This window comes from Ciconia boyciana, chromosome 2 (genome assembly GCF_034638445.1).
Source record: "Ciconia boyciana chromosome 2, ASM3463844v1, whole genome shotgun sequence".
NCBI classification, from domain to species: domain Eukaryota; kingdom Metazoa; phylum Chordata; class Aves; order Ciconiiformes; family Ciconiidae; genus Ciconia; species Ciconia boyciana.
Window position 1 is genome coordinate 22,428,216 of NC_132935.1, and position 19,967 is coordinate 22,448,182.

Here is a 19,967-nt window from a genome sequence, read left to right on the forward strand (position 1 = left end):
TTTCAGAAAAGTTTCCAATGACCATCCTTCTATAGCTTTAGTTATTCTTACTGCATGTCAGCATTACATTCAAATGGCTGCTTAATTTTATCAGCAGTTAAGTACAACTCTCAGACTGAGTATATGCAGATTGGATGTACTCCAGATCAGGTGAAAAGCTTCATTAACTTCTAGAACATTGCAAGAGTTTGGCTAGTAATGGTTATTATTTCAACTGAGAAATAAAAATAGATATATCCATTAGATTTACTCCAACATTTAACCTTTTCTTCACCATTTTCTAATTCCATTTCCATCTCCATGCTCTACAAAGCTAAGAAAATATGTTGTTAAATGAGAGCTTTCTGTTTGGGAACTAGTAAGAGATGTTGATGAATAGGCAAAATGCTAAATGTCAGTGCTGCCCGTATCCCCTCTGGTTGGATAAATATGCATTATAGTCTCTAAATCTCTTTTTTTTCCCCCAAGGCAAACGGCCACCATCTATCCTCTTGTTTTAACCAAAGCCAACTTTGGTCAAATTGTAAATATTTGGGAAGAAACCATACAGTTTTCTAATTCACCATTCACCTCTTACCACTCTTACTTCCCATACAAATGAACTTCAATCTGTCTTCTGTTGTGATAATCAGTTCTGACTTATGCATAAAGAAAGGTGTAAAACTATTGAATATTTATACAAAAAGACCTCATATAGACTATAGAAAACACGAGATTCTTGAGTCAGAATATTTTAGTTATCTGATGCACATTTGGGGCTAGAAGGATTTGACAGGTGCACTGATCCAGATTTTTCCCATCAGTATGAAAGGTACAATCTTTAGATGCAGTTGTTTCATTAGATGCAGTTGTTGCACCTACCCCCTGGACACTGCCCACCACAGTGAATGATGCAGCTGGGCTCTCCCCGCTGCACATCATGGTGACACTTGGTTGTGTGCCATTCCCTCTTGAGAATGATACTCACTTGTGCTGCCTGAGAATGATACTCACTGTGCTGCCTGGGAGAGGGGGGTGGTGCGCTCCAGTACATCTAGTGTTAAGTACAACTTCAGCATTTCTTACATTTTTGTTTAGAATATTCAATATGAAAAATATGGAAATAATATATGAATAGTTGCATATTTCCACCTTTTCTGAATTTCTAAACATGGCAACTTAGCACCAGGAATGTTGCAGGTGAACTGGAATGATACAGCAATCTGCTGAAGTACAAGATGATGCAGCGAAATACCAGATGCTAATGAGGAGCAGTTTTCTTATGCAAATACTACCCTCCTCCTTTCCTTTCTCCACACTACAGACAGTAATAGCCCTTTTCACAATTACCCTTTGCTTGAAACATTATTATATAATTTTTTAACTTGAATTTGTCTTTTTTTATTAAATCCACTCAGCTTTTATATTCTTTTCAGCACCAAAAATTTCTGTGCATTTTTATCAGTGCATTTCTAGTTTTAGACTTTTAATTAGGTTATCATAAAGTCTTAACTTTTTCATTAGAACATACTTAATTTAGTCACCTTTTCCTGCAAATGAAAAATCCTCAGAACTTCTTTCTATTTTTAATTTTATAAGATGAATGCTCAGAAAGGAATTATGTTCTTAATAATGTATGGTGACAACTACTGTAAAAATGAGTCAAAAGTGGATTTGGCTAGTGCTTCTTAAACACAAAGCAGCACAGTAACAAGCCATTAGAACTGTGGGATAAACTGTCAAAAGCTGAGAAACTGTTTTGAACCAGATACTCAAGATCTTAAACTCATGCATTAAGAATACAAGAAGAAGAATTAAAGACAGAGAAAAGGCTAAATTCATGTTATATATGTTTTAATTTACAAAACAAAGGCCCTAAGAAAAAAAAAAAAGCCATCAGTCTCAAGAGTTCACACAGACAGAAATATTCTCAGCTGTGGTCAAACCTCTACTAGGAGAAAGCAAATGGCTTCAAGTCATGATACGTGAATTGTCCCAGACATACTGCATTATACCTGGAATGAATCCAGTCTCACCTTGCACCACCAGCATGCTGCTAATGGCATCAAGGCCAGCTCCAAGTGACACAAAGTCAGCAATGAAGGCTTATGCCAGACTGCTGCTGCACCTACATCAGAGAAACCTTCAGATGCCTCAGTAAAGCAGCGCTGATGTTCCCCTACCCTGCTGTAACAAGAACTAGACTCGTCCAATATCTGAAGACAAATAACAACACACAGTCTTTTTCTGACAAATTTAGAGCAAGACTTCCTGTCTCTCCAGGTAACATTCTACAGAAAATCTGAGGACACCATTTTGTACCTTCCTCTTTTGACACAGTAACAGGAATAAATTGAACTACATTTTTTCCTCCATACACTGGAAGAATATTTTACAGAATGATGCTATACAGTAGTGCTCAAGGCATTCACCTGAGACATGATGATCTGTGTTTCCTCCAAACAGTGAAATGAATTTGGGTCTTGCATCTTAGAGCATTGTCCTAAATGTTGGTAAAGTGTGGACAGGATAAAAGCAGGGACAGCACCTCTCCCTTGTGCGTTTCATGAGCCAAACAGTGCACACGCGCGCGCGCGCACACACCCCCCTTCACACACACACCCACCCCCCCACACACACCTTCACATGAAAGGAGTTTGCAAATTTGTGCCAAATCAACAAATGAATGCCGGGATATGTTAATAATGTTTTAAAATAAATAAATTGTTGTTCATAAATGGCTATGTAAGCATCACTTATATTGTGGTTTTAACTAATACAGCATTCCAATAAAAATTCTGACATATCTTAATTATTTATTGTTTTGATTTCATCTTCCTTACTGAACTACACATTCTGCAAAAAAAACCCTGGGCTTCATTCCCTGGGGCTGCAGTGGGAATACATTAAAAGAACTTTAATGGAAGTCATTAGGTAGGCAATAAAAAATATTGCCACATATCTACATATTATCATTACTAGTGTAACAAAAATGGTAGTGCACTGTAGGTTATTCCTTTACTCCAGAAATGTTTTCTTCAAATTGACTTCAAGGCTACATTAATTATTTGTAGCTGTAAATCACTTAACAAGCCTAGTCCAGCAGCAGTCTCTTCTCATCATATTCCCTAGCTGCGAATCCCATCAATTCTGTTCTAAGCTTATTTTTAAAATGTTTTACTAGTGGATCCCTCTCTATGGGGAATAAATTTATTTGAATCTTCTATTGCTTATTTTAAAGAAAAATTGTAGATGTACTCAAGCAAGGTCACAGAGAGTACTTGTTGCAATATCACTTAGTAAAGTCACAGCCTACCTTTAGCTAAAAATCAAAGTATCATGTTGCCACTTTTATAAATATAATAGAGTTGTAAAACATCAAGAAACACCAGAAAAACTTAAATGTACCAGATTAGTCAGAAGAAAAAATACAGTCAGTTAATGGTACATTAAATACGTATATATAAATATTTAGTAAAGTATATTTAAATATCACAAAGTAAATATATTATTTTTAAGCCACTATCAAGGCTTTTTTACCAGGACTGTTTGGGGCAGAGGGAGAATTTGTTTGTTTGTTTCATATCTTCTTATATGTTTTTAAAATATGGCAGTTTTGCTCCCTCTTCTGGTTATATGCCTGAAACACGTTAGAAACGAATGCAATATAGCTGGCTGCTGGCTTATTATCAATAGGCATATTTTGAATATCTCAGAAGAATAGCTCTACTGAGTCACCTGTTTGGATAAGCACTGCAGGTTTATGCTGGCAGGACTAATTTAAGGTGGGAGAAAGGGTGCAGAGGGCCTATGAGGGAGGCAAAGACACCATGTAAAGATACCGCTGATGTTCCTGTAGATTCCTGAGGCACAAGTCGTAGGAGACTGGGGATCCAGTGTCCTGGATAAGCACTACTACACACTTGTTCTGCTCATATTCCTTTCCCCCAGCATCCATGCCTGGTCTGCTGAGGACCAGACACTGGGCTAGATGGATTTTTAGTCAGACCCGGTATGGCTATCCTCATACTGCTATGAAAGGTAAACTCAAAGAAAGTCAAAATATCTCCAGAGTCTAATGATTAATGAATTTAAATAAGGCAAATTACAAGTAATGGCCAACATAAATGTGGAGCAAAATGCAAGCTTCTGCTCTGCACCTCTCTCCCATAGTCTCTGCTCAGTTTACATTCTCACTCCCTGGGTGTCAGGGAGTGCTCTGTGCACGCAAGGAAATGTAAACAGCCTACAAATCCACCCTGCAGAATGCAGGATGTAAGGTTTAGCTTGGTATAGGGGTTTTTTCCCCAGGTTATTTTTATTCTTTACTGAAAAAGGTGCAATCTTAGAGCAAGTCTTCAAATATTTTCTATGCAGAAAGGTAATTTATTATTATATGACCACACGTCTCTCACACACACGAAAAAAAAGCTCTGCAAGCAATCACAGGTGTTCTACCTTTTTTAAGTGCAGTTAAGATTGAAGTTTATGGCACAATTCTAAAATGTTAAAAAATTATTCAGTTCAAAAAATGGTTCTGAAAATAAGCCAGTAGTTTTAAGCAGTAATACCAACCAATAAAGAAAATACAATAAATGGCTTACAGAAAGATGAAAACTATAGATTGGTTTCTTTAGAAAGCTCTAGGTTCTTCAGAATATAAATTACTACTAATTAATGACATATAAGTTTTCTTATTGCTCAAATTTACATGCAAATTTACATGCAAATTTTACATGCATCTTCACATGCAAATGCTGTCCATAGCAAAACACCTGTGCTATTTTTCAGCATTACTTATAAAATGCTAGATTAGTAACCAGACAAACTATGCTTGACTAGCAGACACAATGACATCACATTGTCATGTACCAGTCTTAAAATGCTACTTTATACGGTGATGTAGTTTTGAAAGATGCCACCTCACATTTTGTATAAGTCAAATTTGAAGCTATTTATGGACAAGTTAATAGACTCTTTCTCATCTGTCGTATTTCCCTGGTAGTTTTAGAGCTAAAATCGTAAAATAGTCACCTATATCATAAGGAATTTCAGCAGAATGTAGGTTCTTTTTCTGGAGAATTTGCATCTTATGGGTACTTTACTTGTACTGGTTTGTGTTGTTGTGTTGGGTTTTTTTTATTTCACCATTTTCCCAGCACGCAGTCTGGGAAAATGGAGTTATCTGCCTGCCTACAACTACCACAGTCTCAACAGGTCTATACCTTACTTAAACCTTACTTTTCTTGAACTAGAATTTAATTAAAATATAGTATTACTCTGGGTACTCCTAAGACATATGAATATGTTAAGTATTCTCACAGCACACATAAAACACATATTCAGTATCATTTTTCATGCAAAATTCAAAAGCTGTCATGGTCTCTTAATGAAGTCTAGAGTCAGTGGGCCAGGGGAATAGAGAGCACACAAGAGACTCACAGCAGTCATGTTTAGTAGTTCAGGCAAAGTGTAGGCCCCATTTCCAGGAATCCCAAATGGTCTTAGATGGAAGAAGATGCTCAGGTCAGCCAGCAGGATAAGCGTTCCCTCTGGCATGAAGCCACATGCTTGTTTTTCAAAAGAGAGTATGTATATGCTATTTCTGTAAGCCAGTTAAGTAGGTCCATCTGTCATCACTTCTTTGACTGGGGTCCCTTTATTCTGCCTAGTTTGCACTTCAGTCACCTAAATTCTTTAGATTGTGTCTAAACTGTGCAGCAAGTCTGGAATACAGCATACTTGCAATTCTAGGCCTCCAGGCATCCAGACTGCTCACAGAGTGGTGGGACTCCCATGTGTGCAGAAACCAGAGTGCATAGAAAAGGGAGGACTCAGTGACTTGGCTCTTGTCTTGGTATAGACTCAAGATACAAATACGCTCCAGAGACTTCTCAACCTGGGAGATGAGAACTGGAAAGCATTCCTGATTCCCATAAATAGACAAAGCTGTTGTGTAATTATGTAAAATATTCTAACAAGTGACAGAACCGATAACCTGAAAGGCTTAAAATTTTTCTTTAGTAACTATACCATCTTTTATGCACCCTAAATTGAGACAGTAAAGGACAGAATTACCTGGAGCCTTTTCTCACAAACTCAAATGATCAAAAGGTGTCATACAAAATACATGAAAAGAGAAATGCAAAAGACCTGAGGAAAAACTGAAAGGGATAGTGGTTTTGGTAACAAATATTTGAAATAGAATATTAGGCACAGACCATTCTTTTGGAGTAAAAGAGCTCTGCAGAAGAAACTTCTAAAACATAAAATGGACACCTTAAGAGAAATTAATACATATATGAAAACAAACTATCTTAAATACAGGTTAGCAGTATTTAGTTTATTGTGCAAAGTACATCTTTCAGGCTCTACAATTAAGTTTATAAAATATTGTTTTTGTTGAAGGAGTGGAAGATAAACTGAGAACAAAAACAGCTTTAGCCTGGCTTAATCACTGGTCATTGGTTTGTCAACCTCGTTAAGTCAGTGGCAAAAGCCTCCAACTTTACCAGGACTGGAATTTGGATCTTAAAAGTGGAAGACACTGAACTATCTGGTAATTAGCATGCATTACAGTTACAGCAGCAGAATTCCAGCACTTGAATTCACTCAGGACTATGCTGGCACAGCCACTAGAGTAAGGGAGGTGACCGCGTGCCTTGCTCTGCCGGGCTGCCAACACAGCACCCTCTCTGCAAAGGCACCTCATTCAGTCTGTCTACAGTGGGTAATAAGCAGCATATTAAAAACAGTGTGGTTTTCCCTGCAACACAATGAACTAGCACAGGCCAAGCTGAATCCCTGTTCTCCTGATACCTGTATTCTTTCTGCTAAGTTATTCTAGGGAAGGGAAAGCTAGGAATAGCCCGTAATAGTGTAACTGGGGCTATTCCCCATGTGGGCTCCTCATAGAGATGGAAGTGTAAGAGTGAATATCTAAATTTTAGTGAAGCCAAGGCACTATCTAGATGATAGTTCATTCACTGGCAGAAGATATTGATGAGACAAAGTCTAAATGTAAAATATGGCTTTAGAAGTACATGGAAAAATAGTAAGAGGTTTCTTCAAAATTATCAAAGCAATTTAGAAGCATGAACTCGAATAAAACTTCAAAGTAAGCTGTGGTTGTTCATTGCGACTTTCCTATTCTATTTTTAGATAATAAATCTAAATCTCCATGTTAACATTTCAGTGCTTTGAATTAAGCTTATTTCTACAGCATTTGAAATAGAAAAGAATATTGAACATAATAAGAACTAGACAATAGAGATGATTGCTAATAATATAAGCCTTTCTCTACCAGTACATGCTAATTAAAATGGTCCAGCTCTCCTGTGACTAGCAAAAACGTGCCAAACTTGTAAAATACATAGCCAAGTGACATAAAAGTGTATAGACCTGGTAAAAAGTGGAAGACAATGCAGACAGTTTTGTAGATGTCTGCAAACTGTACTTGGTCTCTTAGGGCAAGGCAGACTGGGAATTCCTAAATGAGCAAAAACACAGGAACTCCCACTAGTTCTAAATAGGCAACATCATCACATATCTAGGTGGTGTAAACTACGTCTTCAGTAATACAGTTAGCTGTAAAAAAAAAAAATCTGGTGCTTTTGATTCCAAGTAAGATTTTAAAACCACAGTTGAAAACAATTATTTTAAGTGCAAGAAGTAAAACAACACATTCAAATTGAACGTACATGAACTTACTAATTTTGAACTAGTAGAACTAAGCAACACACACACATGCAGCAAAAAATAAGTAAAATTTCTCAAACACCCACAATTCACTAGCAATATCATCATCAACTTGCCTTTTCGCCCATTAACAGGTGGGTTTTGATGTTTTTCCTCATAATCTTTTTAACATTAAAAACAGACAATGATGATTAACAATTGGAACAGCTACTATGATGAACAACACACACAATATTTTGCAAACTATGCTAGCACAATGCCATGCACTATGCTTGAGTTATCACAAAACACACAGAGCGAACAGTACACAGTACACACACCAGTGAACAATACACACTTAAGAGACAGAACCATAACAGAAGAAAGAAAAATGTAAACTGTACTATAATGAAAAATGGCAAGGCAAAGATCTTAAAGGATACTTTGCATGCTTAAGTGAGAACTACAGTTAAAAAACTCCTCTGCTTTCCAGCTCCCAAATCTTGAAATTACGCTAGCATCCAGATTTCTGAACAAGTAATGAGCCCTATCACAGTAGTTATTCCTGACTTTGTTTTAAGAAGAAAATACTGATCCATATTTTCTTCTCTTAAGTAACAATGGGAGTAGGGTCCAGGGCACGGGTTTCCAAATAAACTGTGATTCAGGCACTTACACTTTTAAGCAGGGATGGCATTTTAGGCATACTTATGTTTAACTAGTAATTTTTCCTACCAGTTAGTACTAAATATGTTTCTTGCTCAGCTTGTCATTTTTTTGGGCCACCCCTCTGGAGCACTTAATTTTGTCCACATAACTGCAGTAATAACCTCAGTGCATTATCCTTCTCTGGGCTTCATTCCATGGGCCTTGAGGTATGTATCGCACTGCCTACTTATAGGCAGCTAAGTTTACCATTGGTCTAGCCCCAAATATTTATAACCAGAAAAGCTTATCTGTGATGCTCTTCCACATCCACCACAGCTGATGTATTGTCACAGACAATTATTAACAGGGATAACACAATGTAACCTATTAACAGTGAACAGAAATGCACATTTATGCTTTTATGATTCCTCCTTTGAGAAAGAAACTTAAGAGCAGAAAAATGATGGTTGAAAAAATGTTTAGATCTCTGCATGTCTTTGAACCTGTACGGTGTGTGTTTTCTGAAATTAGAAGGTAAAGTTGTATATTTTAATCACATGGTATTTGACTTGAAAAAATATTTGCATCTGTTTGGTTTGATCATCATCTTTCAGTTCTCATCACACTAACTTCCTTTTTCTACCAACTGAACTGTCTTCCAAGTAGGATGAGGGACATTATACAAAATATTCAAAGTATTTCCATGTAATGCAGTTTCCTACTATTTTTTTTTCAGCATCATCAGTCCGCCTACACAAACTAGGGAAAAAAAGTGTCATGATACAATAATGTTTACTTCCCTGCTTGTAAAAAGTATCAATGCAAAGTAGAGGGTACCACATCTAAGGTCTGTCCACCCAGATCTGCTAAGGCTGTAATTTCGTCATAGTGACAGAGTACTTTTATAAAGAGAGATAAAAAAAAGTTTAAAAGTTAAGTGATTTTTTGCAGGTTGAACTATTTTAAACATTCACAAACTGGTAAATAAACTATGCTATATTGAATTTCTTTATCTTGTTCTTACATAAAATGATATAATTATTGTCTGGATTTTGACTTTTAATATATTTACAAGCTGGCTGGTAAAGCTTTCCTACATGCTCAGGGGAAAATGTTGCTAAAGGAGATAGGCACTTGTGGTCAGACAGACCTGCCTCGACCTCTGATTCCTGAACTCCAGTATGCTTGTTTTCTTCATCTCCTGCTGCATTTGTATAAGCAAGGTATGATAGGGGGAAAAAAGGCAAGACAAAAACATGCATGCTTTGTTACAAGCTGTTCAAATAAAAGATAAACATCAAACAAAAGACATTCACAATAACATACAAACCCTCAGTCTGTGGCATAAATTATTTTTTTAGTGAATTAAAGATTAAATAAATCCTGGTGTTATTTTTCTTAATATCTCTGGTTTACTCCAATGAGATCCTTCTGCAAGTAATGATGGTCCTATGCAGCCCTTAATATCCCTTGTTGCCAATTTCTTATTAAATTATTGAAGCACTGGAAAGCAGACAATAAGTACCAAAGCAGAGAAAGCAGACATATATTGCTAGATAATTGGTTTAAAAGCATCTTCTGCTTGGTTTTGCTTTAGTTTTTCTAGAAATAAAAGTCCAAGCCTCTGTTCTTGAAGAGCATATTTAAAAGCATGTATAAATCATAAGCAAGTGGGCATACTCAGTACCTTAATAAGTGCAGAAGAAACAATGCAAATGTTTTTCTAGCTTGGAAAAAAAATCCTCAATTTGCCAGATATGCTTTTTACCTGAATTTCAGAGCACTTAGAATTCAGAAAGGAAGACACTTTTCCATCAGTAACTACAGTTGCCTAGAGCATATCTAAATATTAGAGAACACTGAAATAGTTGGAAACAATGGTGACAATATGGTTAGTGATAAGCAACACAAATATTTTTCTTTTATGTCATTAATAAAGAACCATAACTTTCTTTTGTGACAAAGCTCATCTAATACCAGGGTAACAACAGTAATGATATAGAAGAGTGTTGAGCTGAATAACTGGTGTACCATATGCCAGCTTTAATTTAAATGTCAGTTATTCATTAAACACTGTTTTGATGCGATGCAATATACTGTAGTTTTTCAAGGTTCAGATTTTGATTACTTATTGATTTTTTGTGTTCCCTGTTCCCAGAATTTTTTCCAGTTCTCTCATTACTTGTATAGGTTTATGTCCCACTAAATAGCTCATTGAATTATTTGACTTCAGGTTTAGCTAGCATGTAATAAAAATGTAAAAACTACTTGTTCTAACAGGTTATTGTTAATAGGGAGAGAGATTTAGGCTATAATCAAAGCCAATGCAATGGAAACTAATCTCTACATAGATTTCTGCTCTATAATTCTGTGATAAAATCATGATATTTAAATTCCAGTTGAAATCATGACATTGAAAATTCCAATTAAAATATTCAGTAGGGACATAATCTATACAGTCAACCTTCTCTCAAAGAAAAGAATGTATAGAAGGTGTGCCAATGACTTTAAAAAATCGATTCCAGTAGAATTGAACTAAAATGTTTTTGGCATGTTGGTACCCTGAAACATAAATCAACAACAGCTGTTATGAGCACAGCTGTATGACTCTTTACTCATTTTTCTTTTTTGTCTTTTGTAGTCTCAGACCTAGATGGTAAGAGCTTCAACTGGCATAAAGAAAGAGGTGTTTAATTCCTCCTTTTGCCAATCCAAGAGAAACTTATGAACCATTACTTCCCTTGAAAGGTGGGAACCTTTCAACTAAGCACCCTAAGCCCTGTGTTATAGGTAACATTTGTTCAAGTTTTTCTATGGAAATTGTACTAATGCAAATAAAATATTTTAATATTCTTCAGGGGCCGAGGACTCTGCCACCTCTCAGGAGAGTGAACTAAGCATCCACAAGTAAAAACCAAAGGTATATTTTTGCAAATTCCTAGTTGAAATCAAAAACCCAAGGTAGATTCATGCATTATCCTAAGGCAGTCTTGTTACTGATGTTAACTAAGCTATTCTTTTTATTTTCCTGTCAAGCGCACATAACGCAAGTTACCTCATGCAAGCATGAAGGTGTCTAACATCATACAGTCAGTACCACAGAAATATCCACTCAAAAAGGGGGTGGGTGCAAAGATATGTACCTTCATTTTTTAGACTGCTGTGTTTGACTAAGTCATCAAGTTCCTAGCCAAGCTGAAGGTAGTTCAAGTTCCTATCCCATATTACATACATGTGATCAATCACCTTTTACAAAACAAACTACCTGTATGCCATATATTCTAAAAACCTGTGAAATCACAGCTGATAGAGTATGATAGAGTTATGACCAGTGTGAATACAGGTTCTCTGCAATTGCATTATAATAGTCTGTCTCCCATCAAACTATGATAGGGCACTGGAAAACACACAATAAAATTCCTTCTCATTTTGCAAAATTAACAGAGAAATTATGTTTAACATAATTACACTCTCATTTAACAGAGAAATTATGTTCTGAATGAGATAAAACCCCTTAAAATAAACAGCATGTCTTTCTGACTGTCAACAGTATCTGTGTTTTCCTAACCATCAGAGTGTCTCAGTAACTTGCACTCCATACTGCATAAGTTGCAACAACATTACAATTGACGGTATAGATATTTTCTTTTTAAAGATTTGAAATTGTATCTGAGAGATATAAAAACTGGAGTTACGGCAGATAGCTATCCCTGATTAAACCTAATCAACTACCCCTGTTAATTCCATTCGCAGATAATTTTATTCTGGAATAAGACCACCCATACCTGAAGTTAAGAGGGGACAGTTAATCAGCATTAATGTCAGCTTTAACAGCCCCTGAAATAACTTTGCCAAGACATGAGATTATTATGAGATCATCTAATTAAAGTCTGTACCATATCCCCACTGAGCTCTACTATTTGCTAAATTTCTAAGCACTTCATTTTTATACTTAAAGGTTTTATTACATTTGTTTGGCCTGACCTAATTTTCTAGTATTTATGGTCGGGTGGATGGTTGGGGGTTTTTTTTTGTAGAGATGAAGAAAGAAAGGGCTATGTTTATTTTTAAGAGGAAAAGGAAAAATCTATATTAGGGAAAAATACTCTCTCTCTGATTAGTAATTAACAACAAACTGAAAGGGCTAATACTGAATACTTCTCAGAGCACTTTATGGTGTTCCATTTTAATTAGCAGCAAGCAGTCATTGAGTTCATTCTTCTACCAAGGTGAGCAAGAACAAAGAAATATATTATATCCATATATAAATGAAAAAAATCTTGTTAACCCTTAAGAACTATAAATATTCCAGTATTCACTTAATGTCTATAGCGCTAATAATACAAAACATGTAAGAGCACATAACCATTTCACTGCTAAAAACAAGTTCAATTTAATACTATTGTTTTTCTACAAATGTTCATTAGAAACAAGATATCTCTATCTGGAAAGCAGTTACCCAGAGGGTTTCTTTTCCTGTAGATTCCTTCCCTTCCAGTTCTAGTCACATGCCATAAGCACACCATATTCCACATTATACTGAGTGCTGCACTGTAACAAAAAATCTCCCCAACTGCAAATTACTCCCTTATTTCTACTTGAGTCTCTGCATTTCTACTACATCTTAAGAAATGGTATGCAGTTTCAACCCTGTAACAAATACAGATTATTCAAATGTATACAGACTAAATGAGACTACTGTAGGAGTTACAAACATAGAAGTTTTTCTTTTTCTCTTTTACAAAACCGAGATGACTTCCCATTCCTTTTTGTCTATAATGTATCTTTTACTAACTCTTTTATTCAGTATGTTTTTAACTTAATCTGGTCAACAATAAAATCCTTGATTTCAAAATACAGAAAGGTTAACCTTCACAGCATGTTTCCATACCATATAAAATCCACTCTCTCATTTAAGTATATGTTTCTGTAAGTACAGAAAGGACTACTCTGTGACAATGACATTTTCCAGCATGGTCATATAGCCTTCCCAACAACAGACAACTGTTTTGATTATCACCAGGGTGTATAATAACACATAAACATCTATTCAAATGTCTATAAAGCTTTCAGGTTTACTTGCTGCTTTATTTGTTAAATAATAACATAAACGCCTTCTACTATAGTCAGTGTTTTTGATTCTACTGAATTTCAGTTTTTATCACTGGTACTTCATTTGCTTAAAATAACTTTTTGTAAAATTCAATTCTCCACAGTAAAAAACTGCTGTTAATCATAATTACATTCTGTCACTGACTGAAGTTAGGTAATCTGCTGTTCTTGCAGAGCGTTATTCCTTTTAAAGAAAATTATTATTCCCCTTTAAAAAAAGGATTAGAAAATCCTAAAGAAGGATAGAAAAAGCCTCAAAGTAGAACTATGTTGTTATTAGAATATGAGCTCTTAATTCTTGACAGAAAATTATATAGAATACTGTGTGAAAGCTGTATCTATGGATTATGTTTTTAACTACAGTTTACCACCTTTATACATGTAAAATTCAACATGAAATGTGTCTAGTTACTGTATCTTGAGTCACTGATGATGCTTTGACTGTATATTAAAACTCCAATACCTAGGATTTGGCAATTTTCCATAACCCAGATTTTCCAAAAGACTACTTTAGACAGAGGTACAGGAAAATATTACTCAGTCTTCAAGTAAAAACAGAGTTCCTCAAGTCCCAGCAGTACTTACCAGAGCAAACAATTCTAGCACTCCTATAAAAAATAATTATTTTATTGTATTTATTATATTTCTCTCCGTAGAATCTATGATGTAAATAAGACTGCTACCCTCTCTAATCAAACACAGTAAAAATATGCAGTAGTTCACAACTGCTGCCCTAAAGAGCTCACAGTCTAAATAGATATACTAAGCAAAGAGCAGGGAAAAGTGGTAAAACATGAAAGCATATACAGCAATGACAGCAAACATCATGTGATTAGATGCAATTATTTCCTGGCATATCTAGACTGTATTTCATACAAGCATTTCACAACACATAAGATGACAAAGAAATGAATATACTAGGGTGATGATCTGAGAAAACAAAGTTTTCTCTTCATGAAGTTTTGCTTCCAAAATGGAAATAAACACTGTAAACATTGTAAATACTAAATTAAAAAGTCTGATGAGACAGATACAGTAATACTACATATAGACCCTCAGTGGTATAACCAAGGACTGCAATTGATATCTTGTGGCTTGCTATTAAGCAAATTAAATGGTTTAAATAGTATAAAATATAAGGGGATTTAATTTTAAGCAAAAGTATCATAACTTTTTGAAAGACTATCTTGATTCAATTAATTTTTGCTCCCACATTATTTGAAAATTACATAGTAATTCAGCAACTGTATAACATTATAACATATTTGCAATAAAAACACTGTTCTGATTAAATGCATGGCTAACATTAAACATGTCAAATAGCCTCAAATGCTTAAATTTAAATATGTGCCTGAAGTGCTAATCCTGAAATGGTACATACATACGTTGGTTAACTGAAATACTTTTCTTTGCTGCAGTGTAAACCCTTGGTATTTAAAAATGGGTACATGTCTACGTACTTTTCTAAGGATGATCATATTTAGATAGTATTATTTATACTGTCTTTTTTTCATGTAGAACCCTGTACAATTTATGAACCACAGGTGTGAATATAAAAAAGACTAAATAATTATGACAATAATTCTGACTATGTCTGTGCAATCAAGTAACATCAATTGCAGTTGGGTTTATTTTTCCCTATATAGCCTCTCAAAAAGGCTTTCAGGTGAAAAACAAACCCTCCTTTATGTACAGACCTTCATAAGATTCTATCTCCTTGTCTCCATTGTCTAGGGAAAGTAACAAAAACAAAACAAACAAACAAACAAAAAAAGGGAACCAAAGCACAGGGGTTAAAAACAACAGAAGTTTTATAAAAGATACAATATACATGTTAAGAAGGATTAAAAAAAAGGAGTGTATATGGCCATTTAGACTGATTTTGCACAGCACATCTAGTTATCAGAAGTGGATGGGTGAAAATGTATTTGCTATCAAAAATGTGTTTATATACCTCTGTTTTTAAACATTTCGGAAAATGTCGCCATTGCCCAGTGCTTTTATAAGACATTAAAGATAAGCACAATTACAGTACCAGTAAAACATGAATCATGAAATATCTTGCTGACCTTTCCTATTTTAAATATTATTACCTGTCTTCTTGCTCTTCCTGTTTCAAGATGCAGAGGTTTTATATTAGCAATCTGTAACAACTCCATGTGAACCCACAAGTGATCACCTATGCTCCTAACTCCCAAAAGAGCCACAGTTTTATCACTAAAGAACATACAAAAGATTGTTTCCTGTGCCTGTTGAAGTCAATGACAAAACACCTATTGAGTTCAAAAGGAACAGGATCATGCTAGTAGTTAGTCCATCTTGGTTCGTGTGTATTGCACTGTTGATGATTATTGTACTGCTGATGATTCATTTCAGTCAAGAGTATTGTAGATATCAAAACACAGTAGAAGAAAATACAGTACAAAATACGATACTACTATCAAATCCTAATTCTGTACACAAAAACTCAAGAGATTTCAACTGTAATGCCAAAAGAAAGATAATAAATATAATCGACCTTCATGAATAATTTTGCAACGTCATTAAGGAGAAAACCATACACTTACTTCTCTCCAACGTCCCCTTTGGTGGGAGCTGCGGTAACTGCCTGCCCCTTCGCCCTACTACTGGAGTACTTGATGGACTTGTCTGAACAGACCCAGTTCGAGGATGTGACCTATGAGACACATATCAAAACAAACCATAGCCATTAAATGACAAATTCATCCTTAAATACCATCAAGAACTGATAACATGACTAAGTAGGCTTTAGATCACATGGGACCCTTGCAGTCCCATAGTGAAACTATGCTCTCTTTTCAGAAAAAGACCTGATTAAAAAGAGAAATCTCTCTGTGAAAAAGAAGAAAAGAAAGCCAAACTAAGGCTGAACATCCATAAGATGCTTGTTTGCACAGTCAAGCCAGAAAATGTATTGTGTGTATATTCATGTGCATATGGATATAATACCCACATACACATAAAATTATCCACAAGTCAAATTCAACGATCTTTACTCAGCTTGTATTTGGTTAAATTACCATTGAGTGGCAATGAGATTACAGGGATTTGTCTAAACAAAGTAATAAACTGAGAAAAGACACTGGTATTTGACTCTAACTCTCAATGGGGATTTTATGTTATTAACTGTAACTTTCAGAAAAAAAAAGAATGTATTCTGCAGTTCTAAAATAAGGAGAGGCTTTACTGAGTATCAACTAGACCAAAATGTACTCATCTTTTTATTGAATTATGTTTATTCAAGCTAAGAGTAATGTATAGAAATCTTCAAAATGTCAATCAGGAAAGTATAGCACTCAAACAGGAACAATACAGACTATGGCACAGTAAAATGTAGTCAGAGAAAATGGTGGTTAAAATGGTAATTAATAGACAAAGTTAGTATAGTCCATTTAAAGAAACTTTTTTTTAAAAAAGTTTCATTTGATGTTGTTATGATGATTGTTCCATAAGCAATGTCTGATGAACACATACAGTTTCTCATTCTGTAAGAGAAGAATATGATAGTTATGAGGTGCTTTATGTGGGAAACCATCCAGGATTCCTGATAAATGAGAAATCACAAACAAATGTAGTTAAATACTGTTAGCAAACAATTTGCAATGGCAGCCACACCATTATATCCAGAGTAGAATATAAATAGTGTGTTGGCACTGAAAGGGTTAGTATCTATTGCTACTAGTGATCGGCTAAGGATGAGGCGATACCAATTAGCTACTGGGAAAATAAAATGGTGAGCTGGTGGGGCAGAAGGGGATTAGTCTGATTGATTTGTCTGTTTCACCTCGGTAAGGCAGGTGAAGGAGGGGCAGATCTTCCAGTCATTAATGAAGGCATCGACCTGATGAGGTTTGAGTCAGGACGCTCTGTGGATCGGGAGCGGGAGTTGGTCCGCTCTAGCATAGGACGTTGCTCTGTTGATCTGGATCTTTGATATGGCTGTCTATCTGCTGCTTCACAATTCCTGTAATGTTAGTCAAAAAGCAGCTCAGTTGACCTTTGACTTTTCTATTAATTATAAAATATGCTGCATGATACTGGTTTGGAGCAAATAATTTTGTTATGTACATTTTTTGGGGGGGTAAATTTTCTGAGTTCGCTTCTTGATAACATACAGTTTTTTTATACATGTATGATTTGGCTTGCTCCATAGTCTTGATAAATGAGCTGAAATGTTTCCAATGTCTCAGAATGACTATCCATGCAATAGTCTGTTTCCTGACAATTTCTGGATAAAAATATTATTTTGTTAATTAATACATAACCTTGGAGGGAAAGAATAGCTGACATAATATTAAGTCTCACTAAAGCTAAGGACTCATTTAATTGTGCAGTTTAATTGAGCATTTTTACTCACATGACTAGATTTTTACAGACTGCATTATCTTTAGAGGTAGTACTCTTGTTTATAGGAAAGCCCACATTCCAGATGTTGTAATTACCATGTAGCACTGTTAACTATTATTAGACTCAGGATGTCTGTCAAAATATAAGCTATGCTATAGTGATGGATTCATATGTGGTGCTCGGACCGTAGTCAGATGAAAATCTACAACATCATTAGTACTTGCAGAGGTTCCACCAACTAGACAAAGTCTGGTTTGTAATAAAAAAAAAAAATCTTCTAACCCACAGCCTAAAGAACTGTGCCAAAACAGCAATGGAAAAAGTTACCATTAGAGATGCAACGGGGAGAAATTAGGCTGAGTAAAAGAGAATCTCTTGATCTAGCAGTCTGGTCTTCTACTATCTTAGGCAATTAATCATGCCATTACTTTCAGAAATTAATCAAGCTACACCCTTTTTCACAATGTAATTGGTCTGTTTGCAAGGAGTAATATTTGCTAGCAATATCCTAAAATACATAAAATCAAGCTAGTTCTGAAAGTAAAATTCATATCCTGATGGAGCTACTTATTAAATTCACACTCTTCCTAGCTCTCCTTGAGTAACTGAACAGCTATAGAATACAAATGGGGAACATGTACCCTTCAGGACTTTTCCTTGAGCGAAGTCATGCATTTTACAATGAAGTCAGTTAATACAAAGAGTGACTGGCTGGTGATTAACTGTAACAAGAAACCGAATTTTAATTAGTATCAAAAAAGAGAGAGACATACCACAGCCTCATTATGAAGAGTCTTATGTTATTAACAGCATTTTCTTTCTAAAAACCATATTGAGACAGAGTATAGTTGTCTCTAGGGTGGCTAACTTTGCTGAATGAGTTGATAAAAGATTCATTAAAACGAATGTCTCTTCAGGCCTTCCATGAGGTAATAATTGGACTCCTAGAGCATACGAAGGAATTGCCACAGACAGGTTCAGAATAATACCATTCACCATGAACCTACATCTATAAGCTCCTAACAAGCAAACACACCACAGTGAGACACATAACGGTAATTATAAGCCAAGGCACTAAAGATTGGAGGAAAAGTACAATGAGCCTGGCACAAAACCACAACAAAATTACCTCACTTCTTCTTCTATCAGTTCTGTTTCTGAAGGGGAAGCTTCATCAGCAAAAACATCCACTGTCTCGCTTCTTTTACATTGTGGATAGACAAAGAAACACAACCTTAGCTTTGATATGAATGTTGCTTAGTTTAGGTCACCGTTTAAGAGCGGTTTCAGTGCTATGGAGGTGAGAAAGGTGTCAGCCATCTGCATGGTAGTTAAATAAATGACCATGGGAATAAATTCTTAGACTATGGGAATAAATTCCAAGAAAAAATATTCCTCAATTTAACAAAATTACAAAAGAAAATATGACTAAGGTACAGAGAACCCACCCCTACCTTGTTTACCCACATATTTAAGAAAATTAGTGAGCCCACAGAGACTTTCTCCTTTGGGTCTGTCACACACAGCGAGCTAGAACAACCCTTCTCCTGCCAGTGAGTGGGGGACTGCTGGAGCACACAGCAGCAGGGACTGGGCAATATGGCGAGACGTATCATTCCATTTTCTATTTCTTTCTCTTTCCAACACCCGGTAGGACATACAGAGGAACAGGTGAGTAGCAACCACATGATTCTCATAAATACTCCATAAGAAATTAAGCCTCTTTCACTTGTTACTCCTAAGGACTCATTCTCTTTAGCTGCAGTATAAAAATTTTTTTTAGGATGTTAGGGATCTGACCGATTGCCTGTATTAGAAGGCAGGGAGGCATTTTTACCATTAGGATCAGTGCTCATGGCTTAGTGGGCAGGTTTTGTATTCTGCAGAGCATTATGGAGCCACTATAGCTAACCACTATGCTAACAGATTAAGGCCTCAGAAATTTAATATTCAACTGTTAATATAAATATTCAGTTTGCCACAATCTGCAGCTGGCATTTACTTCAAGTAGAAAAACATCCAGGAGTTCCCAGAAGTGAAGGAGAACATGGATTTTGGCAGTGAACCTTTTGCTTTTAGATGAAGCTTTGGCACCACTGTTGTTTTGCAGACTGAAGGATTTGAAGACTAAGTTGAATCCTGAGGTGAAACTGAGTTGTTACCCTCAAGTTACAGGCTACATG

The 19,967-nt window shown here is 35.6% G+C and overlaps 1 protein-coding gene across 10 annotated transcripts in view; it reads right to left on the bottom strand.

Moving 5' to 3' along the window:
* RIMS2 (regulating synaptic membrane exocytosis 2) overlaps positions 1-19,967 on the bottom strand; it is a 494,921-nt gene that overhangs the window by 121,852 nt on the left and 353,102 nt on the right. For 4 of the 10 annotated variants that reach the window (XM_072852060.1, XM_072852059.1, XM_072852058.1 and 1 more), the window contains 2 exons: positions 17,222-17,401; positions 15,984-16,093 (listed from right to left, as the gene is read on the bottom strand). In XM_072852060.1, the coding sequence (XP_072708161.1) occupies positions 15,984-16,093; positions 17,222-17,401 (290 nt within the window). Of the gene's footprint in view, positions 1-15,983; positions 16,094-17,221; positions 17,402-18,913; positions 18,986-19,967 lie in introns of all 10 variants that reach the window. The other 6 variants (XM_072852067.1, XM_072852057.1, XM_072852056.1 and 3 more) reach the window with 2 other exon arrangements.